This window comes from Chanodichthys erythropterus, chromosome 23 (assembly GCF_024489055.1).
Source record: "Chanodichthys erythropterus isolate Z2021 chromosome 23, ASM2448905v1, whole genome shotgun sequence".
Lineage (NCBI taxonomy): Eukaryota > Metazoa > Chordata > Actinopteri > Cypriniformes > Xenocyprididae > Chanodichthys > Chanodichthys erythropterus.
The window spans coordinates 24,448,978-24,473,386 of NC_090243.1; the positions used below are offsets into that span (position 1 = coordinate 24,448,978).

A 24,409-nucleotide genomic window follows, 5' to 3' on the forward strand; every position below is an offset into this window, starting at 1 on the left:
TACTTTGTGTTCTGAATATGAATGAAGGTCTTACGGGTGTGGAACGACATGAGGGTGAGTAATTAATGACATTATTTTCATTTTTTGGGTGAACTAACCCTTTAAGTGCACAAACAACATGCTTGAAATATAAAATTAATGCCTATGCATTGCATAATAAAATAAACTGGAAACCGATATTGGAAGCAAAAAACACCTAATATAATATAAGCTAAGCTAGCAGGCTAATCGGGTAGATGTATGCTATGCTAGTACATAAGATAACTAAAAAAACAGCAAGAACGATGCTTGATTTCACAAACTATAGCATCAGTTATATACTAGTATGTCCTTTAAAAGACATTAACGGTCATTATAACACATTTTAAACGATATAAATCATAACGTGATTTCGCAGGAATTATAATCAGGTGCTAAAAATACCACTCTGGGGGGACTCGATTTGTCACCACAACAGTTTAACGAGAATACAAGCGAATACAAACTAGTTTTCAGTGTTATTAAACACTGGACAGGAAATTCTTCATGCACACAAAACATGGCAAACAAAAACAGATGTGGATTCCCTTTTATTCTTAAAATTTTATGTACAAGTGCAACTGATTTATTTTTTATTAATGTACATTCAATATAGAAAGTTTATGTACGGCATATTACATTTAACATTTCACAATTGCACTAGTCTTTCACATACATTTGTAATCAGAGTCAGTATGATTTGTTCTTTGTCCTTTTAGAAGCTCATTTTCAGTTGGTCTTTATCAACTAGTATAAATAGTCTAGTGCTTGCTGGGGAAGTTATAGAGGACAATGATGAGAGACTGGGAAACAGGACAGACTGCAGCCGGTGCGCTTCTCACATAATAATCACAGTTTCACAGGCTCCTTCTCGAGAATACAGAAATGCAAGGCTGCATTTTATAAAATGGAAAATGCAGAGGACTCGTTGAGATGAGGACAGACATCGCTTGAGACACGGGCTGAACGTGAGATGCAGGAAGACGAAGACGTATCGGATCCATTCATCAGCTCACTCGAAATGAAGAAAACAAACAAATGCATAAAAATATCTCAATACAAAAGTAAACTATTTAGCTCTCCATGGAAAGAAAAGATTTACGAGATGCAACAGAATATAAAATGAAAGAGGAGGAAGTGTTGATGTATTAAAATGAAGGAATCACTAAAGACCAGAGGAAACGACCAGCCCTCCATTCCCTCTCTCTGTCCGTCCGTCACTCCGTCGTCTGTCCTTGAGGATCAGGTGCTGCTCCAGACAGGCTCGCTCATCTCTGCGTCCGGCTTCGTCTGATGTTCTGTTGGTCTCATTCAGCCCAGGTCTCCGATGTCGTTGTCTACGGGCGGAGGGACGCTGGGCAAGACTGTGGAGCCGGTGCCTGCTGTCAGATAACCCGCCACTCCTGGACCTGAACATCATCATCATCATCATCATCACCATCAGCACAAACCACAGCCTGAACTCAGCTCATTTCCAGTCGTGTCAGAAGACTGACGCTGGATTGAACACGCCTTTGCTACTTGGATCATGTTTTTAAAGAAATCCACACCACCAGTCAAAAGTTTGGAAACATTACTATTTTTAATGTTTTTGAACAAAGTCTCTTATGCTCATTAAGGCTGCATTAATTTCATAATAAATACAGAAAAAACAATAAAATTGTGAAATATTATTACAATTTAAAATTATGGTTTTCTATTTTAATATACTTTAAAATGTAATTTATTCCTGTGATCAAAGCTGAATTTTCAGCATCATTACTCCAGTCTACAGTGTCACATGATCCTTCATATTATCAATGTTGGAAACAGTTGTATTTTTTGGAAATCTAATACTTTTTTCAGGATTCATTGATGAATAAAAGGATAAAAAGAACAGCATTTATTCAAAATATAAATATTTTCTAACAATATAAATCTTTACTATCACTTTTGATCAATTTCACACATCCATGCTGAATAAAAGTATTAATTTCTTTCAAAAAAAAAAGAAAAAGAACAAAAATACTGACCCCAAACTTTTGTACGGTAGTGTATATTGTTAGAAAATATTTTTATTTTAAATAAATTCTGCTCTTTTTTAACCTTTTATTCATCAATGAATCATGAAAAAGTATCACAGGTTATAAAATAATATGAAGCAGCACAACTGTTTACAACACTGATAATAAATCATCATATCAGAATGATTTCTGAAGGATCATGTGACACTGAAGACTGGAGTAATGATGCTGAAAATTCAGCTTTGATCACAGGAATAAATTAAAAATTAAAAATAGTAATGTTTCCAAACTTTTGACTGGTGGTGTGGATTTGAAACAACGTGAGGGAGAAGGGCTGCATGATTTGGGGAAAAATTCATACTGCAATTTTTCTCATAAAAATTGTGATTAAAAAAAAAAATCCAGCACAATTTGGCCAAAATGTTATGATTATATATCAATATTGCTATAAAATAATAATAATAATAATAATAATAATAATAATAGCAACATTAATAATATATTTATACAACAGTTCTTTCTGGTTCTCGAATCTGATTGGCTGAGAGCCATGTGATATTCTCCCAGCATCAGCACTGGAACCGTTTCACCGTTTGCATCACTCCGCTTGCAGCGACTGTCATAGCGGTTGAGGAAATCCATCATATTTTTTATAAATACTACTGATGTTGTGTCACGAAATGTAGTTAAAGGGTTAGTCCACTTTTAAATAAACTTTTCCTGATAATTTAGATGTCCATGTCTTTCTTTCTTCAGTCGAAAAGAAATGAAAGTTTTTGATGAATACATTCCAGGATTATTCTCCTTATAGTAGACTTCAATGGGCACCAAACAGTTGAAGGTCATAATTAGATTCACTGCAGCTTCAAATTGTTCAACACGATCCCAGATGAGAAATAAGGGTCTTATCTAGTGAAACCATCGCTCATTTTCTGAAAAAAATTGAAAATTATTTAAGTTTTAACCTTAAATGCTCATCTTGAACTAGCTCTCTTCTTCTTCTCCTCTATTAGAATTCCAGCAGTGTAGATGCTGCTAAGTGTATTACTGCCCTCCACAGGCCAAAGTTTGAACTAATTTTTATATGCAATATGCTAGTTCAATAGTATATAACAATTAGTTCAAACTTTGGCCTGTGGAGGGCAGTAATACACTTAGCAGCATCTACACTGCTGGAATTCAAATAGAGGAGAAGAAGAAGAGAGCTAGTACAAGATGAGCATTTATGATTAAAACTTATATAATTTTCAATTTTTTTCAGAAAATGAGCGATGGTTTCACTAGATAAGACCCTTATTTCTCATCTAGGATTGTTTTGAAGCTGCAGTGAAACTAATTACGACCTTCAACCGTTTGGTGCCCATTGAAGTCCACTATATGGAGAAAAATCCTGGAATGTTTTCATCAAAAACTTTAATTTCTTTTCGACTGAAGAAAGAAAGACATGGACATCTTGGATGACATGGGGGTGAGTAAGTTTATTTAAAAGTGGACTAATCCTTTAAGAGTTTTTTTAGGCAAGAATGTAGTTATTTAGACCTCAAATATAAACATAGCACGTATTTTACAATTTGTTTAGACGCTTTCACAGATGTGAGCTCCAGGCCGCCAGCGGTCGTTCAGCGCTCATGCACCCGCTGAGAACAGGAATTTTCCGTTAAAATTGGGGTATATCAAACAGACAATCTTTGATCTTATTAATCTATTACTTATTCCAGAGCAAAATTATTTAGGTTAAGGGGAAAATAAAGTTTCATAACTTTTTATTCAAGCTATATTTAACCATAATCCTGTACTGGAGCGCTACTTTTGTATGTTTGACTGAATTGTTTGCTTGTGTTTTTTATTTATTTGCTTGTGTTTGTCTTTTATAATGGCTATTGTTGTTCAATAAATATTATTTTATATAAATAATATGGCGTATTCGGTTTTGAGAAAGGGTCCGTCAATAGTATCAGTGAGAGTTACATTATTACACCATTAGATGGCGGCAAAGACGAAGTTGTTTTAGCACTGTCGGAAATCCCCTTACCTTTTAAAAGGACAAAGACAAAGATTGCTTTCCTCAGCGGACGTTCAAATCGGATCTTGGGCTTAACTATTAAACTCTCAACTTGAGATTTGAGTCTGTGGTGGAAGGAAGTAGTTCCTCACAAAAGAGTGTTTTAAAAGACACTCAATTGTTGTTCTTATTTATTTACACACTCATGCGGTCGAACTGTTGTATAAACACAATATCACATAGCCATCATGCAGCCCTAGTATAAATGATGACATTTTCATTCATGGAACATAACAAACATGGATGAAATGTTTTGTACCGATCACTTGCTTTAGTGGAAAACACTCGACACAACTAACACACCATCAGTGCTGCATGGGAAGGTGGAAATGAGTTTGAAATGCAGTGGAAGGACAGATGAAGACGTCAGGAAGGGGAGAGTCTACCTGCTTTAAAGTGAAAGAGAGGAGGGTGGGAGAAGCCCCGCGGGGCGACTAAAGCCCACTGCGCAGCGGACTGCTGGCGGCCAGGAGAGAAGGAGTGGACACACCTGAAGAGTCCGAGGAAGAGAGTAATAATACAGCAGAGAGAGAGGGAGCAAGCAGACGTCAGAACCAGCAAACGCAGAGACAGGACAGAGCAGGTCATATCAGTACTGATGCAGATTATTCATACATAAAGCTGGTCACAGTCTACAGTCAATGACAAAACCAAGCACAAAAACAGGGTACAATAATGCAATGAAGACAGAAGTCTATGGAGCAACTGCAGAGATGAACTCCAGACACACACAGCCGTTAGACTTCAACATGGGACAGAAGCTCATTTACATCTGCATGTCTTGCCCATACACTTCCATTGTAAACACATATTTCAATGTGTCAATCTCAACCAAAGCGACAGATTCTTGGAGCAGATGAATGTGAGCTGGACGCACCTGTCAGGTAACCTGCAGTCTGGGAGTCGGAGATGAAGAGGTCGTGTTTCTGGTCTTTGAAGGCACTCCACACAGTGGAACGAGAGAGGATTTCATTCACCTGCAGCAAAAGCACAGCATGACTTGTGTTGTACGGTGTAAAGGCCACTGGTTTGAGCAGCTGAACGTGGATTATACCTGCTCTCCGAACTGCAGGCTGCGCGTCATGGATTTCAACGCTTTGACGATCTGAGCTTTGGTTGCTGAAGGGTTATCAAGAGTCTCCAACCCAATTCCCTCCAACAGCTTTAAAAGATACGGCACCAGCTCCACTCGAAGAGCCTTAACACACACACACACACACACACACTTTAATAATAATAATAATAAATATAGCTGCAAGCAGCAATTAAGGGGTCGAGCACAACAGAAGCAATTAAGTAAGCTAGCAGCAGACCAACAATGTCATAATGGACTTTGATTGCAACTGAGAGAAAGACACTGCATGTCAATTTTGAAGTCAATCAGACCAACGGTACTGTAGTTAGAGCCAATTTCATGTTTTGTTCAATTACAGCGCCACCCAGTGGCACAGTCCCACCTCTTTTTTGTGTGTCTTTTCAGAATGCCCTCATACATAAGCATTAGGGCTGCACGATTAATCGGACGATTAGAAAAAAACATTGAAATCGTGCTTAAACGATTTGGCTTAGTGTGATTATGAAATCGCAAAGCTGCGATTATTTTTTTTATGCGTAGCTTGTCAATGAAGTATGGCTCCAAATGCTGAAAGCACTGCGAGTTTGAATCGCTTATAATGTGCATTTGAAAAAGCAACACGCGTCGAACGTCTTTCCAGACTTGAGAAGCATTTATTATCTTGTCCAACAAAACACAACATTTAATAACGTTTTTACTCCAAACTCACTTCATAACGACAATTGAGATGATGTGGCTTCTCACACAGAATAAGGCAGTCGTGTGTTTATTAGTCATGTTTAATCAATCAAAACATTTCAATCTTCTGTTTATTCAGCTACAGCGATAGTATGGGATTTCCTGGAATGACGCGTGTTCTACTTCGGCAGCTGGGCATATTTGCAGTTTCTGCGCAAGAGCGCCCTCTGGCTTTCAGATGGAGAATTATTTACTACTGATCACATACAGCCTTGACAAGCGGTGCATTAAATAATCGCAGCCTTTGCCAAATCACATGAGATAAATCGTGCAGCACTAATAATCAAATTTGGTGAAAATATCTCATTTTGTTAGTTATAGATGTTTATATATATATGAACACGTAAAAAAAATTACCCACACCTGACTTTGATTGCATTTTTTTGCCACTTACTATCAAAAATGTGACATTTGGCCAGTAGCGTAAAGTCAACTGCTTATGTGTCCGATTTTCCTACATTGGTTTTGTCTCGATTGAACTAACTGGTTCTAAGATATTCACAAATGTTGTTTAAGCGCTAAATCACAACGTTGGACTAACCATAAGGCAAAACCTAGCATGTTTGGTATCGTTGGACTTGGCAAGGATTCAGGAATCTAAGGAGATGACTCCTGTGAAAATAAGTCAACCATCCATATTTTTTTCACCACTAGGTGGCGCTGGTCCAAAACTTCTCAGACTCCTTCAGGGCACTGTGCCGATGACCCATAGCAAGTTTCGTAACAATACGCTAATGCATTTATAAAATACTTCAAAATTCAAAATGGCAGACACACAAAATGGCCAATATGGAATCCAATTTTATACCATTCGACTCAGCATGCCGCCCCAAATCTAATGAAACCAATGATTTTTGGGAAAACTGTTCAGAAGTTATAAGCAAAAATAGCCATTTTTTCTCTGTAGGTGGTGCTGCGCCAAAACGCAGCATATAGCCTCAGGTCAAGCTTGTGATGACATGTACCGAGTTTGGTCTGAATGCGATGAAGCGCTTTAGAGATACAGCCTTATTTTGTTTCTAGCCCTTTCGGTTCGAAACCTAAAATGCAAATACAAATTTGGACAGTTGGTGGCGCTAGAGCTATATAGATTCCAAAGTTGCTATGGTGACAGTTTAGACTGGCCTCTATCTGTGTGCCAAATTTCTTAACTTTCCCACAAGCGGTTCTATGGGCTGCCATAGACTTCCAGAGCGAAAGAAGAAGAATTACACCAACAATTACAATAGCTGCCTACGAACCTCCAGTCCTTGGCCCCTGATAATTATTATTATATATCCTTACATATTGTGGGATTTTATCCATACATATTGTGGGATCTTCTTGAACCCACCTGTAGCGCGTGACTGCATTGTTTACCTGTGCGACGAGTTCGTTCTGCTCTCGCTGGAACATGCGGTTCAGCGCCTCACAGGCCAGTCCTGCCATATCAGCCCTCACCTTCATCCCCGTCATCAGCGGCCCGATCGTTTCCAGAGCCGCCATGGACCGCACACACAGCTACAGGACAAACAAACATCTTAGTATTATTATTATAAAATGCAGGAATGCATTAGCTACGAACTATGGAAGCTTGTTTCCACCACAGAAAAAGGAAATTTCAACTTTTTCATTTCACAATTTTTAGTTATAAACTCGCAATTGCGAGATATAAAGTCGGAACTACGAGATGTAATGTCAGAACTGCAAGATATAAGGTCCGAATTGTGAGATATAAAGTCGGAACTGCGAGATATAAAGTCGGAATTGCGATATAAAGTCGGAACTGCGAGATATAATGTCAGAACTGCAAGATATAAGGTCCGAATTGTGAGATATAAAGTCGGAACTGCGAGATATAAAGTCGGAATTGAGAAATATAAAGTCGGAACTGCGAGATATAAAGTCGGAATTGCGAGATATAAAGTCGGAACTGCAAGATATAAAGTCGGAACTGCGAGATATAATGTCGGAATTGCGAGATATAAAGTCGGAATTGCAAGATAAAACGTCGCAACAACCTTTATTTTTTATCGTGTGACGGAAACAAGCTTCCACATTGAACAACCAGAATTGTGTCCGAATAACAGTAACAGTGTGTGTTTCTGTGCTGCACCTCGTTGTCTGAGAGCACGTGTATGAGTCTGATGGCGCTTTTGGGCACAGCGTTGTTCTTGTGGTTGAGCGCCGTCAGCACACGCGGCAGATGCCCGAGAGGGGGGACCTGATCGGCCAGCTGTGTCTGCGTGCTGAAGAGACACACAGCTGCGGTGGTGACCGTCTCCAGCGCCTCGCCCTGAGAGGATGAGAACACAGCAAATACATAAAGCATCTATAAGCATGCAGTTATGTGTGTCTCCTATAGAGGGCTCACTCACATTGGGGTTGTTTTTCTCCAGCAGTGTGGTCAGAGTGTCCATTAATGACACCAGGAACTCTCTGGGTTTCCGTAAAACCCAGCCAGGCTGAGCGATGAAGATCCGCAGAAACACTCCGCCGACCTCCAGCTCTCCCTGTCCCGCTCCGTATGCCACAGAAAATTCCTCGGGCAGCTGAGACACACATGACAATAGTACACACACACACCCTTTGATAAAACCAAACTACGCCTCTGCTCAAACGTTTGGGGTCAGTAAGATTTTTTTGTTTTTGAAAGAAATTAATACTTTTATTTATCAAGGATGCATTAAATTGATCAAAAGTGAGAATAAACATTTATAATTTGAAAGAAGATTTCTATTTCAAATAATGTTGTTCTTTTGAACTTTCTACTCAAAGAATCCTGAAAAATATAATGTATGACTGTTTCCACAAAAATATGAATCAGAACAACTGTTTTCAACATTGATAATAATCAGACATTTTCTTGAGCAGCAAATCAGCATATTGGAATGATTTCTGAAGGATCATGTGACACTGAAGACTGGAGTAATGATACTGAAAATTCAGCTTTGATCACAGGATATATTTTTTCTAAGTGAATATATATTTACTATAGAATGGTGAGTTATAAAGTCGGAATTGCAAGTTATAGTTGGAATCGTGTTATAAAGTCAGAATTCCGAGTTATAAAGACAGAATTCCGAGTTAGTCGGAATTCCGAGTTATAGTCGGAATTGCGAGTTATAAAGACGGAATTGCGAGTTATAGTCGTAATTGTGGTATAAAGTCGGAATTGCGGGTTATAGTTGGAATCATGTTATAAAGTCAGAATTACGAGTTATAAAGACAGAATTGCGAGTTATAGTCGGAATTGTGTTATAAAGTCGGAATTGCGAGTTATAAGGACGGAATTCCGAGTTATAAGGACGGAATTCCGAGTTATAAAGACGGAATTCCGAGTTATAGTCGGAATTGTGAGTTATAAGGACGGAATTCCGAGTTATAAGGACGGAATTCCGAGTTATAAAGACGGAATTCCGAGTTATAAAGACGGAATTCCGAGTTATAAAGACGGAATTGCGAGTTATAAAGACGGAATTGCGAGTTATAAAGACGGAATTGCGAGTTATAGTCGGAATTGCGAGTTATAGTCGGAATTGCGAGTTATAAGGACGGAATTCCGAGTTATAAAGACGGAATTCCGAGTTATAGTCGGAATTGCGAGTTATAAAGACGGAATTCCGAGTTATAGTCGGAATTGCGAGTTATAAAGACGGAATTGCGAGTTATAAAGACGGAATTGCGAGTTATAAAGACGGAATTCCGAGTTATAAAGACGGAATTCCGAGTTATAAAGACGGAATTCCGAGTTATAGTCGGAATTGCGAGTTATAAAGACGGAATTGCGAGTTATAAAGACGGAATTCCGAGTTATAGTCGGAATTGCGAGTTATAAAGACGGAATTGCGAGTTATAAAGACGGAATTCCGAGTTATAGTCGGAATTGCGAGTTATAAAGACGGAATTGCGAGTTATAAAGACGGAATTCCGAGTTATAGTCGGAATTGCGAGTTATAAAGACGGAATTCCGAGTTATAGTCGGAATTGCGAGTTATAAAGACGGAATTGCGAGTTATAAAGACGGAATTCCGAGTTATAGTCGGAATTGCGAGTTATAAAGACGGAATTCTGAGTTATAGTCAGAATTGCGAGATATAAAGTCAGAATTGTGAGTTATAGTCGGAATTGTGAATTATAAAGTCGTGATTGTGAGTTATAGTCGGAATTGTGTTATAAAGTCGTAATTGCGAGTTATAAAGACGGAATTGCGAGTTATAGTCGTAATTGTGGTATACAGACGGAATTGCGAGTTATAGTCGTAATTGTGGTATAAAGTCAGAATTGCGGGTTATAGTTGGAATCATGTTATAAAGTCAGAATTACGAGTTATAAAGACAGAATTGTGAGTTATAGTCGAAATTGTGAATTATAAAGTCGGAATTGTGAGTTATAGTCGGAATTGTATTATAAAGTCGTGATTGTGAGTTATAGTCGGAATTGTGTTATAAAGTCGTAATTGCGAGTTATAAAGATGGAATTGCGAGTTATAGTCGTAATTGTGGTATAAAGTCGGAATTGCGGGTTATAGTTGGAATCATGTTATAAAGTCAGAATTACGAGTTATAAAGACAGAATTGTGAGTTATAGTCGGAATTGTGTTATAAAGTCGTAATTGCGAGTTATAAAGTCGGAATTGTGAGTTATAGTCGGAATTGTGTTATAAAGTCGTAATTGCGAGTTATAAAGACGGAATTGTGAGTTATAGTGGGAATTGTGAGTTATAAAGTCGGAATTGCGAGTTATAGTCGGAATTGTGTTATAAAGTCATAATTGCAAGTTATAAAGACGGAATTCCGAGTTATAGACGGAATTGCGAGTTATAGTCGGAATTGTGGTATAAAGTCGGAATTGCGGGTTATAAAGTCGGAATTGCGGGTTATAAAGACGGAATTGCGGGTTATAAAGACGGAATTGCGGGTTATAAAGACGGAATTGCGAGTTATAGTCGGAATTGTGTTATAAGGACGGAATTGCAAGATATAAAGTCAGAATTGCGTGATTCTTGCATGATAAAGTTGGAGAATTAAAGAATTGCAGAATTGCATGATAAAGTCGGAAAAGTGAGATATTGTCGCAATTGCAGATTATGAAGTCGGAATTGCAAGTTAAAGTCAGAATTGTGAGATGAAAAGTTTATTTAGTGGCGGAAACTAGCTTCCATAGAAAACAGCTGTTTTACATTGTAATATGTCACTGTTTTTACTGTATTTTTGATCAAATAAATGCAGCCTTGATGAGCAGAAGAAACTTCTTTCAGAAACATTACAAATCTTAATTATTGCAAACTTTTGAACGGCAGTGTATATGTTCAGATCAGGGCTGTCAACTTAAAGTTTTAATCAAATTAATTACATGATATGCTGAATATTCATTTATCACAAATTAATTGCAGGTCAATTTTTGCAGAGAAAAGCCCCCAAATGATAATTCAAGACTGTGAATCTAAATTCCGACTCAATCCAACACCTCACCTTCCAGTTGACATCAGGATTGTCTTTCTGTTGCTTAAAATGCCTGCAGGAATGAAGGAAGAGTAAATGAGCAGGAGAAATAACAAGGGAATGAGAATAACTGATTGCTATGATGTGAGAGCGTCTCACTCCAGCATCATTTCTCTGACGGTGGTGGAGACGGTCTCTCTCGAGCTGTCGTTCCAGATGAGCTCAGGGTTCTCGTGCGTTCCCTCGAATATGTGCACGGCCGCCTCTGGATTGTCACGCATGGCGTCCATGAAAACAGCCGGCAGGAATCGCATCAGGGTCAGACGCACCTGGTTGAGAGAAACTCAACACTCAACACAGGCAGAGAGTCGATCAAGCTGAGCTTTATTGTTATTAAACACATGTGCAGTAACACTCCTACAGCTCCAAGTTCACATATACACGGTCACTGCAACTGGTCAGACACGGTGTAAACTGAAGAAGTCTCACCTTGGGTCCCACCAGCTTGTCTGAGGTCATTTTGGAGAAGAGCTCTGCAGTCTGTGTGCGCACCTGAGGGTGGGTGGAGTTACAGAACAGATCTAACAGGTAGATCAGTGAACCTGAGAGGAGAGAGGTCAGAGGTCACAGATGAGCTTCCAATTGCCAATGATGTTTAAATGTGTGCTTCAGCTGCGATGCACAGAAGAAATCTGCTCTAAAATCAATTAAATTAGAGTATTAGTAAAGGAAATGACACGCTGACCTTTGTTCATGGCCTCTGTGATGATCTTAGTGTTTGAGGTCAGAGCGTAAAGCGTCTCTAGCACCAGCTGTCGGCCTGCGAGGACACAGAAAAGAGTCGGAAGAAAAACCCTAAAACCTTCAAAGTTCAGTATCATCAACTCTGACAGGGATTTATTTTATTAATATCTCATGAATAAATATTAGTATTTCATATTTGAAGATATTTGAAGTTTAAGGCTATGTTTTATTAATAAATATGCATAAATAAGTTAGATATTAAAAATATTTACCATAGTTATAGGACTATATTTTATGAATAAACATTCATAAAAGTTTTAAATAATAAAAAATGTTTACTGTAGCTTTATAACTATATTTTATAAATAAATATGCATAAATATTAAAAATATTTACCATAGGGCTATATTTTACCATGGGGCTATATTTTATGAATAAAAGTTATAAATATTCATAAATATTTCAAATATTAAAAACATTTACTGTAGCTTTAGAACTATGTTTTATGAAAAGATTTTCATAAATATTTTAAATATTTAGAATATTTACCATAGTTAAATATGGACTATCTTTTATTAATAAATATTTACTTATCTTTAGAACTGTATTATATTAATAAATATTCATATTCATATTTAAAATATGATTTTACTATAGCTTTAGGTCTATATTTTATGAATATTTATTCTATATGAATGATTATTCATAAATATTTGAAATATAAACAATATTTAGTATAGCTTTAGAACTATATTTTAAGAATAAATATTCATAAATATTTGAAATATTAAAAAGTATTTACTGTAGCTTGAGAACTATTTTATGAATATAAATAATGTAAATATTCAAACATATTTTTACATTTTAAAAATATTTACTATAGCTTTAGAACTATATTTTATGAATAGATTTTCATAAATATTTGAAATATTAAATATTTAATATAGCTTTAAAACTATTTTATGAATATATTTTATGAATAAATATGAATAATGTAAATGTAAATATTCATAAATATTTTTAAATATTAAAAATATTTACTATAGCTTTAGAACTATATTTTACGAATACATTTTCATACATATTTTAAATATTAAAAATATTTACCATAGACAGTCATATGTTTAAGAGCAAGAAATCAGCTATAAAAACTCTTTATCATGGATTTTATGCCCAAATGAATTAAGGTAAAGACAAAATTAATTGAAAGTGCTTTAAATAGGATTATTAAATAGAAACAGATACAAAGACATAAAGTAGTGTAAATGTCTTTAAATAAATATAGACTTTTATGAAAGAATATGTATAAAAGCATGTAAATTGAAATCTAATAATGTCACTATGAGTGCTAAACGCCTCACACAGATTAAAGCAGCTTTTCTAATGTACTGATGTCACAGTCGTCATGTCTTACTGGATGGCAGAGAGTGCAGCAGCACCAGCAGATTGGGAAGAACCAGCGATTCTGCGATGTTGATGACACAGTCCTGGTTTGATGTGACAGTATTCACCACCTACAGCCAAACCACAAACACATGTGATCACAGACAATCTCGCCATCACAGTATTTTGTCAGTACTGTGTATCGCACGACACGCGCACCTCCAGAGCAAGCTGCTGAACCTTGCCGGCGCCGTGAACTCTCAGCAGAGAGAAGAGGAGCTTGAAGTGTCCGATGCACTCCGTCTCAGAGCCTATGGTACGGATTAAAATCATCAGTATTATAACAAACATCTGATCATCTGATCATCCTCTGACGCTCTCAAAGCACCTGGGTTGTTCTTGATGACGTTGCGGAGAGCTTCGAGAGCCATCTCGGCCCAGCGCAGTCTCTGAGCGTGTTGCTGCGACTCCACTTTATTGGTCTGCGTCATGGCGAGGAGAGTGTGCAGGTACTGCGCCTGAGAGCCCACGTAGTCCAAGAGACTCGAGGCCAGCGCTTTCGGATACTGGCGAGAGAGACAGACACATTACGGCGTTTCATTGACCTGAACACAAAACATCATTGTCACAATCTTCTCACCTCCAGAGGAAACGTAGGCTGCTCGTTGTAAACCCGGATGAAGATCTCTCCCACGATCAACTCCTTCCCGTGTTCACTGAACACAAACTCCGATCCGAAACTCTTGTCACACTCGCCCTACAGACACAGGAGAAACAGTGAGTGAAGAGATGTGAGGAGGCGAATGTGAGGAGGTCTGTAAGAGGACGAGCGTCTCACTCTCTTGATGTTGCTCTCCTGCTGCGCCTCCAGGAACTCCATCAGCTCGGCTCTGGTCCCGTTGTTCCAGATCAAATACGGGTTCTCCGAGTTGCTATTCAACAACTTCAGAATCTGATGAACATTAAGAGAAAACAGACGAATATTAAAATATCCCCCTTCAATATGTAAAGCACTTTGAGTACCCAGAATAGCGCTGTATAAATGTAAAGAATTATTCATTTCTATAGCTTTAGAACTATATTTTATGAATAAATATGAATAAACATTTTAAATATGAAAAATATTTACATTAGAATTAAAACTGAATTTTGAATAAATATTCATATATACTTTAAATATTACAAATATTTACCATAGTTATAGGACTATATTTTATAAATAAATATTCATAAATATTTTAAACATTAAAAATTAATTACCAAAGTTAAGGCTGTATTATTATGAATAAATATTAATAAATATTTTAAATATTAAAATATTTACTATAGCTTTAGAACTATATTTTGTGAATCAATATTCATAAATATTTTAAATATTAAAATATTTACTATAGCTTTAAACTATATTTTAACAAATAAACATTCATAACTATTTTAAATATTAAAAATATTTACTATAGCTTTAAAACTATATTGTATGAATAAATATTCAAAAATATTTACTATAGCTTTAAAACTATTTTTTGAATAAATATTCATAAACATTTAAAATATTAAAAATATTTACTATAGCTTTAAAACAATATTTTGAATAAATATTCATATATACTTTAAATATTAAAAATATTTACCATAGTTATAGGACTATAGGAATAAATATTTTAAACATTAAAAAATAATTACCAAAGTTAAGACTATATTATTATGAATAAATATTAATAAATATTTTAAATATTAAAAATATTTACTATAGCTTTAGAACTATATTTTAACAAATAAACATTCATAACTATTTTAAATATTAAAAATATTTACTATAGCTTCAGAACTATATTTGATGAATAAATATTGATAAATTTCTTAAATATTAAAAATATTTACCATAGTTATAGGACTATTTTATGAATAAAAGTTATAAATATTCATAATTATTTTTTATGAATACAAACCACAAATGTACAAACAGGCACGTTTGAACATGTATTTTGTAAAACAGATGCGTGTTAATTTTTCAGATGCACGTTAAGCGACTCAAACTCGCAGTGCTTTCAGATGAAGTAGCAGTTTTGAAGTTGAAAAGTGTTGAAATAATATTTTCGGGCTTCTTTATATTACTTATTCTTATTTTCAGATATTATCATCATCAATATATTTTATTTCATTATCTTTGCAGACATCACTAGAGTCGATCATGAAAGCGTTCATCACCTCCGCCGGTGAACTGCCGCCCAGTTTGCGTGAGATGTAGGGCGTCAGCATGGCCGCCAGGCTCTTCCTGATGGCGGGATTCTCAGGAGGGTGTCCCACTCCGTTGGCCTCTCCGGCGGGGCCGTCCTCTGGGGTGAGCGCAGACGTGTAACCCGCGAGCCGCCCCAAGGCCACCAGACTGAGCTTGGCCAGACTGTTGGCCACCTCCTGCTGGTTAGTCTCCTGACTGGCCTGGACGCCGCTCTCCTCTAAGGTGAAGTCATAGTTGAAGAGGTTGACTAGCAGGTGCCACAGAACGCCGGCCTGGTACAGGTGCGTTTGGAGGAAGAAGTCTACGGCGAAGGAGCTCACGCACTGAACGGTCACTGTGCCCAGACGGGGCAAACCCTGAGAGAGAGCAAACCAGAGCAGAAATGTTTATGGAAATTAATATACACTATATATGCATGTTCTGGTGAGACAAAAAAAAAACTTGACAAAAAACAATTGATTAATTTATAACTAAAAAAATAAATAAATGCAAATTCTAAAATAAAGCTGCAAGCAGCAATTAAGGGGCCAAGCACAACATAAGCAAACAAGGAAGCTAACAGTACTGTAATTAGAGCCAATTTCATGTTTTGTTCAATTATAGCGTCACCAAGTGGTGCAGTCCCACCGCTTTTTTATGTCCTCAGAGTGCCTCCATATATTAGCGTGTCAAATTTGTTGAAAATATCTCATTTCGTTTAGGAGTTACAGGCATTTATATGTATGAACACAATCGAAAATTATCCACACCTGACTTTGATTGCATTTTTTTCCACTTACTATCAAAATGCGTACAGTCAACAATATTTTCAGTTTTCCTATGGTGGTTTCGTCTCAATCGGACTAATGGTTTCTAAGATATTTGCAAATGTTATTTAAAGGTTAAATCACAACGTTGCACAAACCATAAGGCGAAACCTATCATGTTTGGTATCGTTGGACTCGGCAAGGATTCAGGAATCCAATGGGATGAAAATAAGACAACTACATCCAAGGTTATAAGTTATAAGCATGTAAATAATTTTTACACCACTAGGTGGCACTGGTCAGAAGATTCTCAGACCTCGTTTCGTAATGATACCTTCATGCTGACGCCCAAAATGGCCGATATGGGAAAACTTGATTTCATTTGACTTGTCATGATGCCCCGAATATAACGAGATCACTTTTATAATTTTTGAACAAACCGTTTAGAAGTTATAAGCAAAAACATTTTGGTATCTCCAGACCAGTAGGTGGCGTTGAGCTGAAACGCAGCATGCTTGTGATGACAGGGACCAAGTTTGGTCTGAATTCGATAAAGCGTTGAGAAGATAGAGCATTACATCTATTTTCGCAAGCGCTACGTAAAATTCATTTGCACGCTTTTCAAAAACGGTTTGACAAATCTGACCAATCAGAGCAGAGCAGGCTCTCAGAAAGGTGGAGTTTAGAGTGATCCTTTTCTCTTTGAGAAAAGAGGTGAATTTTTACCTTTGATGCATGTAAACCTATTGTAGGAGACTCTAAAACAAAATAAGGATCCTTTGAAATATCCTAATTGTGGGCTAGAGTTTGTAAAGTTTTATACATATTCCATAATTCAATTATATAAATAATTATGAATTTCTATGTCCAAAGTGTGGGATGTTTCATGGTTTGTGTAATAAAGCGATGGGTTTTCTTACCTTGCCGTAGTAGAGAATGTGACACACATCTCTAATAATGTTGGGAAGCTCAACAATTTTCTCCCTGCATTCCTCGAACTGAGCAGCTACGCTATAGCACCTACAGACGTGCCCGCACACCTGAAAAACACACAATCACGCTCAACATATACTACTGTCAGCTTACTTTTCACTCTCTCAAAGATGTGGTTGTGTTGCTGTACCTGTACTGCCATGTCTTCAGCTTTGCTGGATGCCGTGAGCACAGCCACACAGCGAGACAGAGCCTCCATCAGAATCTGACACAGACACACAGCAGTCATCAATGCGTCACTCAGATCTCAGTCGGACCGAGTTAACTGTGGTTGATCAAGTTCTCACCTCGATGCCGTTCTCCCTGCGGAGCTCCTCGGCGTTGAGGGCCGAACAGTTGACGGTGTGGAAGGCCAATTCAGCGGCTGCTGGTAACAGCGGTGAGGTTTTGGAGAAGAGCTGTTCGTCACCCGTCTCCATGGTGATAGTCTTAATTAGCATGGGGTAACCGGCATATTTATACGGCTCCAATTCTGAGAGGAGAGAGAGTTAATCACTCATTCACTGTGTGAACGTCAGGCAGGAGTAATCTGATTCTGTTTTAAGGCCCCGATTTACTTCAAACTAAATTTTAAAATTCAAGTAACTTTCTCCGAACTCCCATTGGTCTGTGTGGTGATGATGTAATAGATGGGTGTGGCTCTAAGGCTCCTCCTTCTTTAAGGTGCAAATCTTCTCAGATTCATTTCTTCTGTTCGGTCGGTCGAGGACAGACGCGAGTACACACATGAACACACTGGAGCGCGGCTTTAAAGTAAAAACTAAAGCTGTAAATATAGCTGCGAGCAGCAATTATCGGGGTTAAAGCGCTTTAAGGCCTTTAAACACGTGTAAAAGGTATTTAGCAAGGATGTAACTACTTAGATCATCGATGGAAAATACCATTTACAGCCAGTTAACTAAGGAAATGTGTGTTTTTTAAAGCTTTTTAACAGTTATAGCGCCACCTATAGTCCAATCTCCATAAAAGTTTGCATGCTTGTTTTGGATTTCTTTCGAAATTCGTACAGACCTCTAGGTCCATGAGTCAAACATGCACCTTGTCTAATAGGTGCTCAAATTTCATTGGCCGATGGCAGCCATGTTTTTTGAGATACACCAATGTCCTCATAGACACTTGTGGTCCCTTCGACAAAGACACTGCATGCACATTATCAAGTAAATCGGACTAACGGTTGCGTAGTTATAGCCATTTTCATGTTTTTTCTTGTTATAGCGCCACCAAGTGGCCAGTCGCTGTCCTTTTTTCGCGCGACCACAGAATGAGCTCTTACACAGGTGTGCCCAATTTGGGGAAAATATCTCCATTCATGAGTTATAGCTATTTTAGTAAAAGTGGCTCCGCCCACTTCAAACATTTTGGTAGCTCTTAGGGACCGTGAAACGGAATTTCACGCCTCAGATTTGCTAATCGTTCGTTTTCGGGTATTTTGGAAAAACCTACTTTTGCAAACTAGTCCTAGGTTTTTGTCCCCATTGGAACCAAACCAGTCAGGGCAAGATTCTCTGCAGTCTGATTGTCAGTAATTATTTTTAAAAAAAAAGTTGAAATTTCAATTCACAGTCGCTAAGGGACGCCAAAAAGTTACTGGCCAGAGCCGCTTTTACTAAAATAGCTATAACTCGTGAACGGAGTGAGACATTTTCACCAAACTGGGTACACATTTTTATAGGCTCAATATTTGGTCACAGCAAAAAAAAAAATTGGACACTTGGTGGCGCTATAACATGAAAAAAAAACATGAAAACAGCTATAACTAGGCAACCATTAGTCTGATTGACTTGAAAATTGGCATGCAGTGTCTTTGTCCGAGGTGCAATGATTGTCTATGAGAATATTGACGTATCTAGAAAAACATGGCTGCTATCGGCCAATGAAATTTGAGCAGGTTAACGGACGCTGATCGGAACGAAACTCGGTGGGCATGTTCGACTCATGATCCTACAGGTCTGTGAGAATTTTGAAAGAAATTGGCCACTAGGTGTAATCACGTGGTGTTTCACACATACACACAATATTCATATCATTTATTAGATATCCTCATACTGAACAACTTTGCCTCAAGAACCACTGCTGTCAATCAAATCATTCATTGAATATTCACGAGTATGTAAAAAAACCTAGTTTTGCGAACTAGTCCTAGGTTTGTTGCTCGATCAGAACCAAACTAGTGCAGTACAATTCTCTGGGCTCTCCAGATCAATAATTATCAAAATAAAGTTTACCTTTTGGATATCTATAACAGGGTCATTTAGAAAAGGGGCATGGCAAAATACACTCAAAAGCCTATCAATCTTAAATGAAAACTCTGAACTTCACAAAATTAGATGAGCACATGACATAAGATTCTAAACAAGCATGCAAACTTTTCTGGAGATCAAACTACAGGTGGCGCTATAACTGTTAAAAAGCTTTAAAAACCATATATTTCCTTACAAAATTGTCTGTATTGGCTGTAAATGGTCTTTTCGATCTATGATCCAAGTAGTTACATGCTAAATAAAACATGGTACCTTTTTACGCATGTGCTTAAAGACCCTAAACCCACTTGAACTGCTATATTTCTAACTGAAAGCGACACTGTTTTTCATGTTTAATACTGTAAAGTTGCTTATTTTCAAGCAATGTATTGCATAAAGTGCTTTATAAATAAACCTGACATGACTGGAGTGCTGAATTGTGTTTTTATGTTGTTATTGAGAGTAAAGAGCGAAGCACATATTTACATATTCATCTAAACGTTGCTCTCAGCAGCATCGAGAACAGTATATTGCTGAAAATGTATTAACCGAAGCAAAGTGAGTAAATCAGGGCCTTTAGCATGTATGTTAGGGTGCTGTCTGACCCTGTTTGTGTCTGTTGAACAGGATGCTCTGGGCCTTCAGGATCAGGATGATGTTTTCTGGGTCAGGGCCGTCCACGATACGGGCTGATTTAGTGCACAAGAACTCGTAGGCTTTGTTCACCTTCTCAAACATGTCCTGAACACACACATTTTACAGTTATAGATTCTTACATCGCTTTATTCACTGATAATCAAACTGAATGTGTTGAATACTCACCCTGCCCTCGGGATTTTTGTCTGGATGGTATTTTTGAGCCAATCTGAAGTAAGCTTTCCTTATTTTACTCTCGTCATGCCTTTAAATAAAAGCACAAACACATACTCAAATCAAATGACAAAGATTACCAACACTGTCAGAGGTCATAGTGATATATAAAGTAAAACATGGCCTCTAATAAAAAGAAGCATGTGAAGCAGAAGGTGGACTCACTGTCCCTGTCCTTTAGGGAGGTTCAACACCTCATAGGCGTCATCCACAGACATGGAGGGCGGCTTCTTCTCCACCTCTCTCTTCCACGCGTCCAGAGTGTCCTTCAACAGCTTCACCTATAAAAACCAACAAAAGATCACTGCATGATACTGGAAAGCGGATAAATCAGCCATTGGGTCTGTGTGCTGATGTGCATACAGGGTCTCGTATGGGCCAGTTGGGGAAGCGGTTGGAGTCGCACAGGTGTCGGAGGTAATAGATGTTGCAGAAGAGCTCGTTATCCAGCTGAGGGAAGCTGACCACAGGGATGGGGCAGTACTGATACAGAGCTCGAGTGTTGCTCTGCAGACGAGGAGAGAAGTCTGCCAGGTGAGCGGCGATCTTCTCGATCATCATACGCCTGCATATGCACAGAAGAGTCCATAAAATATCAGCAGGGTCATAAGTATATATGCAATTACTGGAATTAATTACATGCATTTATCATTTAAATACAAGTATGAGTACAAAATATTTATGTATACAATAAATGCATTGCATCAAATTATTAATTTAACCTCAGTTTGTGTTCGGGTCATTTTGACCCGGAGAGGATTTTCCTGTACCCAAAAGTGCTAGTTAGTGTTATTGCATTGGACTAAAATTGACTGATTTACCCAGAGTCTAACAACTTCCCAAAAATGTTTTGATAATTTTTGTAATTTGTGTTTGTTTGTTTTTTCTTTTCACAATGTAACACTTGTGATGTTTCCGGTCAAAAATGATCGGCCTACAAATCTTGTTATACGATTTTATCACCAAATATTGTATTCAATCTTTTTGTCAACTTGTTTTCTTTCAATTAGGACTGGTTTTGTATTTCTTGTTGGAACTGATCGATCAAAGGCCTTATTTATCGGAGCGTATGTACCTCAGTGAAAAAAGCGTTATTTGTGGATAATTTTATAAATTTAACATAAAATATGAAACAAAATTTGCACTGTTTATCACACTAGTGTGCTTTAATGTTTAACCAGGAATTTTGTTTTGAAATGCTTTTATTTTGTACAAAATGGCACAAATTCACACTTGAGGTGTTCATGGTCAAAAATGACCGGGCTGTAGAAAAATCACTTGTTAGCCTATTTTATTACCAAATATTGTATTCAATCTTTTTGTCAACTTGTTTTCTTTAAATTAGGACAGGTTTTGTATTTATTTTTTAAACTGATTGATCGTAGGCCTCATTAATTTGAGCTTATATTGGTCAAAAATGACCCACCATTGAAAATGAACGGGGGAGCCGAACATCAGAGGAACAATTAGTGTTCAGGAGCATGTTCATTATGTTGTTAAAAACATACAAAACATGACTTTACTGAAAGAAAAGAAGTTGTCGACAAGACTGAATGCAATATTTGGTGATAAAACAGCCTAAGTGATTTATAAGCAATTTTTTGAAGGGTTTTCAACAGCACAATGGTAGTACATAGCAGTCAAAGACACTTAATATAAAGTAGCATCAGTTTTATAGTCATAAAACATTTTAAGACAAATGCAAGTATTACAGAACACATGTGAAGCATAAAAAGATAATCAGAAATGTACAAAGATTCACAGAACAGGAAGTCTAGGAAGAAAAAGAGGCGTTTAACCTCATTTCGCTGCTCCAGATGGCTTCAGGCGTGTCAAACTCTCCCAAGAAAATCTCAGAAAATCGCTCGGCCTCGTAATTCTCCAAGTAACACACCATGGCCTCGGGCAGCATCGGGCCTAAAATACTCCTCTGAACGATGTCCAGACCTTTAGCCTGCGATCGTCACACAAAACACGCTCTCTCAGAATTAAGACAAGATTTACTGTGTTATGAATAAATTAAAGCTTGATTTATGAGAAGCTTTACCTCCTCTGATTTAAAGGCTTGTTTCAGGTGAGTGTACTTCAAGAAACTACAGAGAACAGTATATGCACATGACAAGTTATCAGAAATAGCATTTCTCTATCATCAAGTTTAAGGATTTAACATGCATTTCAACAAAAGGCGACCGTGTACCGTGCGACAGGCAGCACGTTGGAGCCGGTGTACATCATGATGAAGAAGAAGACACCGGTGAGGTAGAGCCGCTGCAGGTTAGGGTTATCCTGCATCACCAGGTACAGCAGGTTGGCTACTTTCTCCACCAGGATGGGGTCAAAGGTCAAGAGCAGCTGCCAATGAGAGGAAAAGGAAGATTACAGTCAGGCTGAAGCGCCCGAGCTGCTCTACATACGGTCAGTATCTGTACCTGGACGATGTGAGGAAGGCAGGTGTTGTCACTGATGAGTCTCTTCACCTTCGGCAAAGGCCTGATGATAGCATTATCCTGGTCCCTAAACACATGAAAGTGTAAATGTTATTATATGGATGAGTCATATACCTCTCAGATTTCATCAAAAATATCTTAATTTGTGCTCTGAACATGAATGAAGGTCTTACGGGTGTGGAACGACCCATAAGTCAGTGGAACACAGAGAGAGATCGAGGATGTACCTGCTGGGGAAGTAGGAGCACATGGTGATGAGCATGTTCAAGATGAGCGTGGCCAGGTCGGTCTCGTTCATCACGGCCTGTCCACCGGCCAGCAGGCACCACTTCAGCTGCGGGATGGCCTGCAGGGGGCGCCAGCCGTCCATCCCTTGAGCCCAGCAGCGCGTCTTGGCCGTCAGGGTGCCGGCACTCCAGAACTCCTGCATCTGTGGGACACATTTAAAGAGGTTAAAGCATGTAAAGTACCTCAAAACGGTCCAGCTCTCCTGTAAAGACATGGCACCTCCTCATAGCTGAAAGGTCCTCTTCTCTCTTTATCTGCGTTACCGAAGTACCACTCCTTCTCGCTCTCTCTCTTCATGTCCGGCGAAGCCTCTAACACGTTACTCTGAAACAAGACCAATGACAGAGAGATATGAGCATCAAGTGACATTCAATGCATCATATATACAAAATGTTTGGGCTCAGTAATAGTTTCTGAAAGAGTCTTTTCTGCTCACCAAGACTGTTTATTTCAAAATACAGTAAAATTGTGAAATATTATTCCAATGTAAATCAGCTGTTTTCTATGTGAATATATAGTAAAGTGTAATTTATATCCGGTGATCAAAGCTGAATTTTCAGCATCATTACTCCAGTCTTCAGTGTCACATGATCCTTCAGAAATCATTCTAATATGATGATTTGATGCTCAAGAAACATTTATGATTATTATCAATGTTGAAAACAGTTCACGTTTGTGGAAAATATCATACATTTTATTTTTCAGGATTCTGTGATGAATAGAAAGTTTAAAAGCACAACATTTATTTGAAATAAAAATCTTTTGTAACATAAATGTCTTTACTGTCACTTTTGATCAATGTAATGCATCTTTAATGAATAAAAGTATTGATTTCTTTCAAAAAAAGCTAACTAGGGCTAGTTATTGACAAATTTCACAAGTCGATTCGATAGGCTTTAGATTCATATCAGGTACAGTACATACATTTTCTAGAAGAAAAAAAACTGTATTAATGCTTTAAATTATATAGGCAGTCAGTACATTACTATAATATTGAAGGACAAAATGATTTGTATACAAACAATTCACACAAGGAAGATTTTATAATAATAACGAGCAAATAATTAATGAGTGTATGGTCACCTGAGGTAAATGTGACGTGACATTGTTCTCAAGCCGTTTAGTGACGTCTTTCAGCGG

At 37.7% G+C, this 24,409-nt stretch overlaps 1 protein-coding gene across 5 annotated transcripts in view; it reads right to left on the reverse strand.

The window, feature by feature from the left end:
- Positions 1–561: 561 nt before the first annotated feature.
- LOC137013987 (dnaJ homolog subfamily C member 13-like) overlaps positions 562–24,409 on the reverse strand; it is a 69,360-nt gene continuing 45,512 nt past the window's right edge. For 4 of the 5 annotated variants that reach the window (XM_067378065.1, XM_067378063.1, XM_067378062.1 and 1 more), the window contains 29 exons: positions 23,489–23,593; positions 23,209–23,411; positions 22,964–23,048; positions 22,732–22,886; positions 22,582–22,627; positions 22,334–22,488; positions 20,898–21,099; positions 20,700–20,815; positions 20,487–20,565; positions 20,270–20,405; positions 17,712–17,896; positions 17,555–17,629; positions 17,352–17,471; positions 15,655–16,041; positions 14,285–14,398; positions 14,087–14,203; positions 13,835–14,012; positions 13,666–13,757; positions 13,478–13,577; positions 12,065–12,139; positions 11,809–11,921; positions 11,479–11,648; positions 11,350–11,392; positions 8,254–8,427; positions 7,992–8,171; positions 7,256–7,396; positions 5,138–5,281; positions 4,961–5,060; positions 562–1,427 (listed from right to left, as the gene is read on the reverse strand). In XM_067378065.1, the coding sequence (XP_067234166.1) occupies positions 1,330–1,427; positions 4,961–5,060; positions 5,138–5,281; positions 7,256–7,396; positions 7,992–8,171; positions 8,254–8,427; positions 11,350–11,392; positions 11,479–11,648; positions 11,809–11,921; positions 12,065–12,139; positions 13,478–13,577; positions 13,666–13,757; positions 13,835–14,012; positions 14,087–14,203; positions 14,285–14,398; positions 15,655–16,041; positions 17,352–17,471; positions 17,555–17,629; positions 17,712–17,896; positions 20,270–20,405; positions 20,487–20,565; positions 20,700–20,815; positions 20,898–21,099; positions 22,334–22,488; positions 22,582–22,627; positions 22,732–22,886; positions 22,964–23,048; positions 23,209–23,411; positions 23,489–23,593 (3,888 nt within the window). In that variant the 3' untranslated portion in view covers positions 562–1,329. Of the gene's footprint in view, positions 1,428–4,469; positions 4,574–4,960; positions 5,061–5,137; positions 5,282–7,255; positions 7,397–7,991; positions 8,172–8,253; positions 8,428–11,349; positions 11,393–11,478; positions 11,649–11,808; positions 11,922–12,064; positions 12,140–13,477; positions 13,578–13,665; positions 13,758–13,834; positions 14,013–14,086; positions 14,204–14,284; positions 14,399–15,654; positions 16,042–17,351; positions 17,472–17,554; positions 17,630–17,711; positions 17,897–20,269; positions 20,406–20,486; positions 20,566–20,699; positions 20,816–20,897; positions 21,100–22,333; positions 22,489–22,581; positions 22,628–22,731; positions 22,887–22,963; positions 23,049–23,208; positions 23,412–23,488; positions 23,594–24,409 lie in introns of all 5 variants that reach the window. The other variant, XM_067378064.1, reaches the window with a different exon arrangement.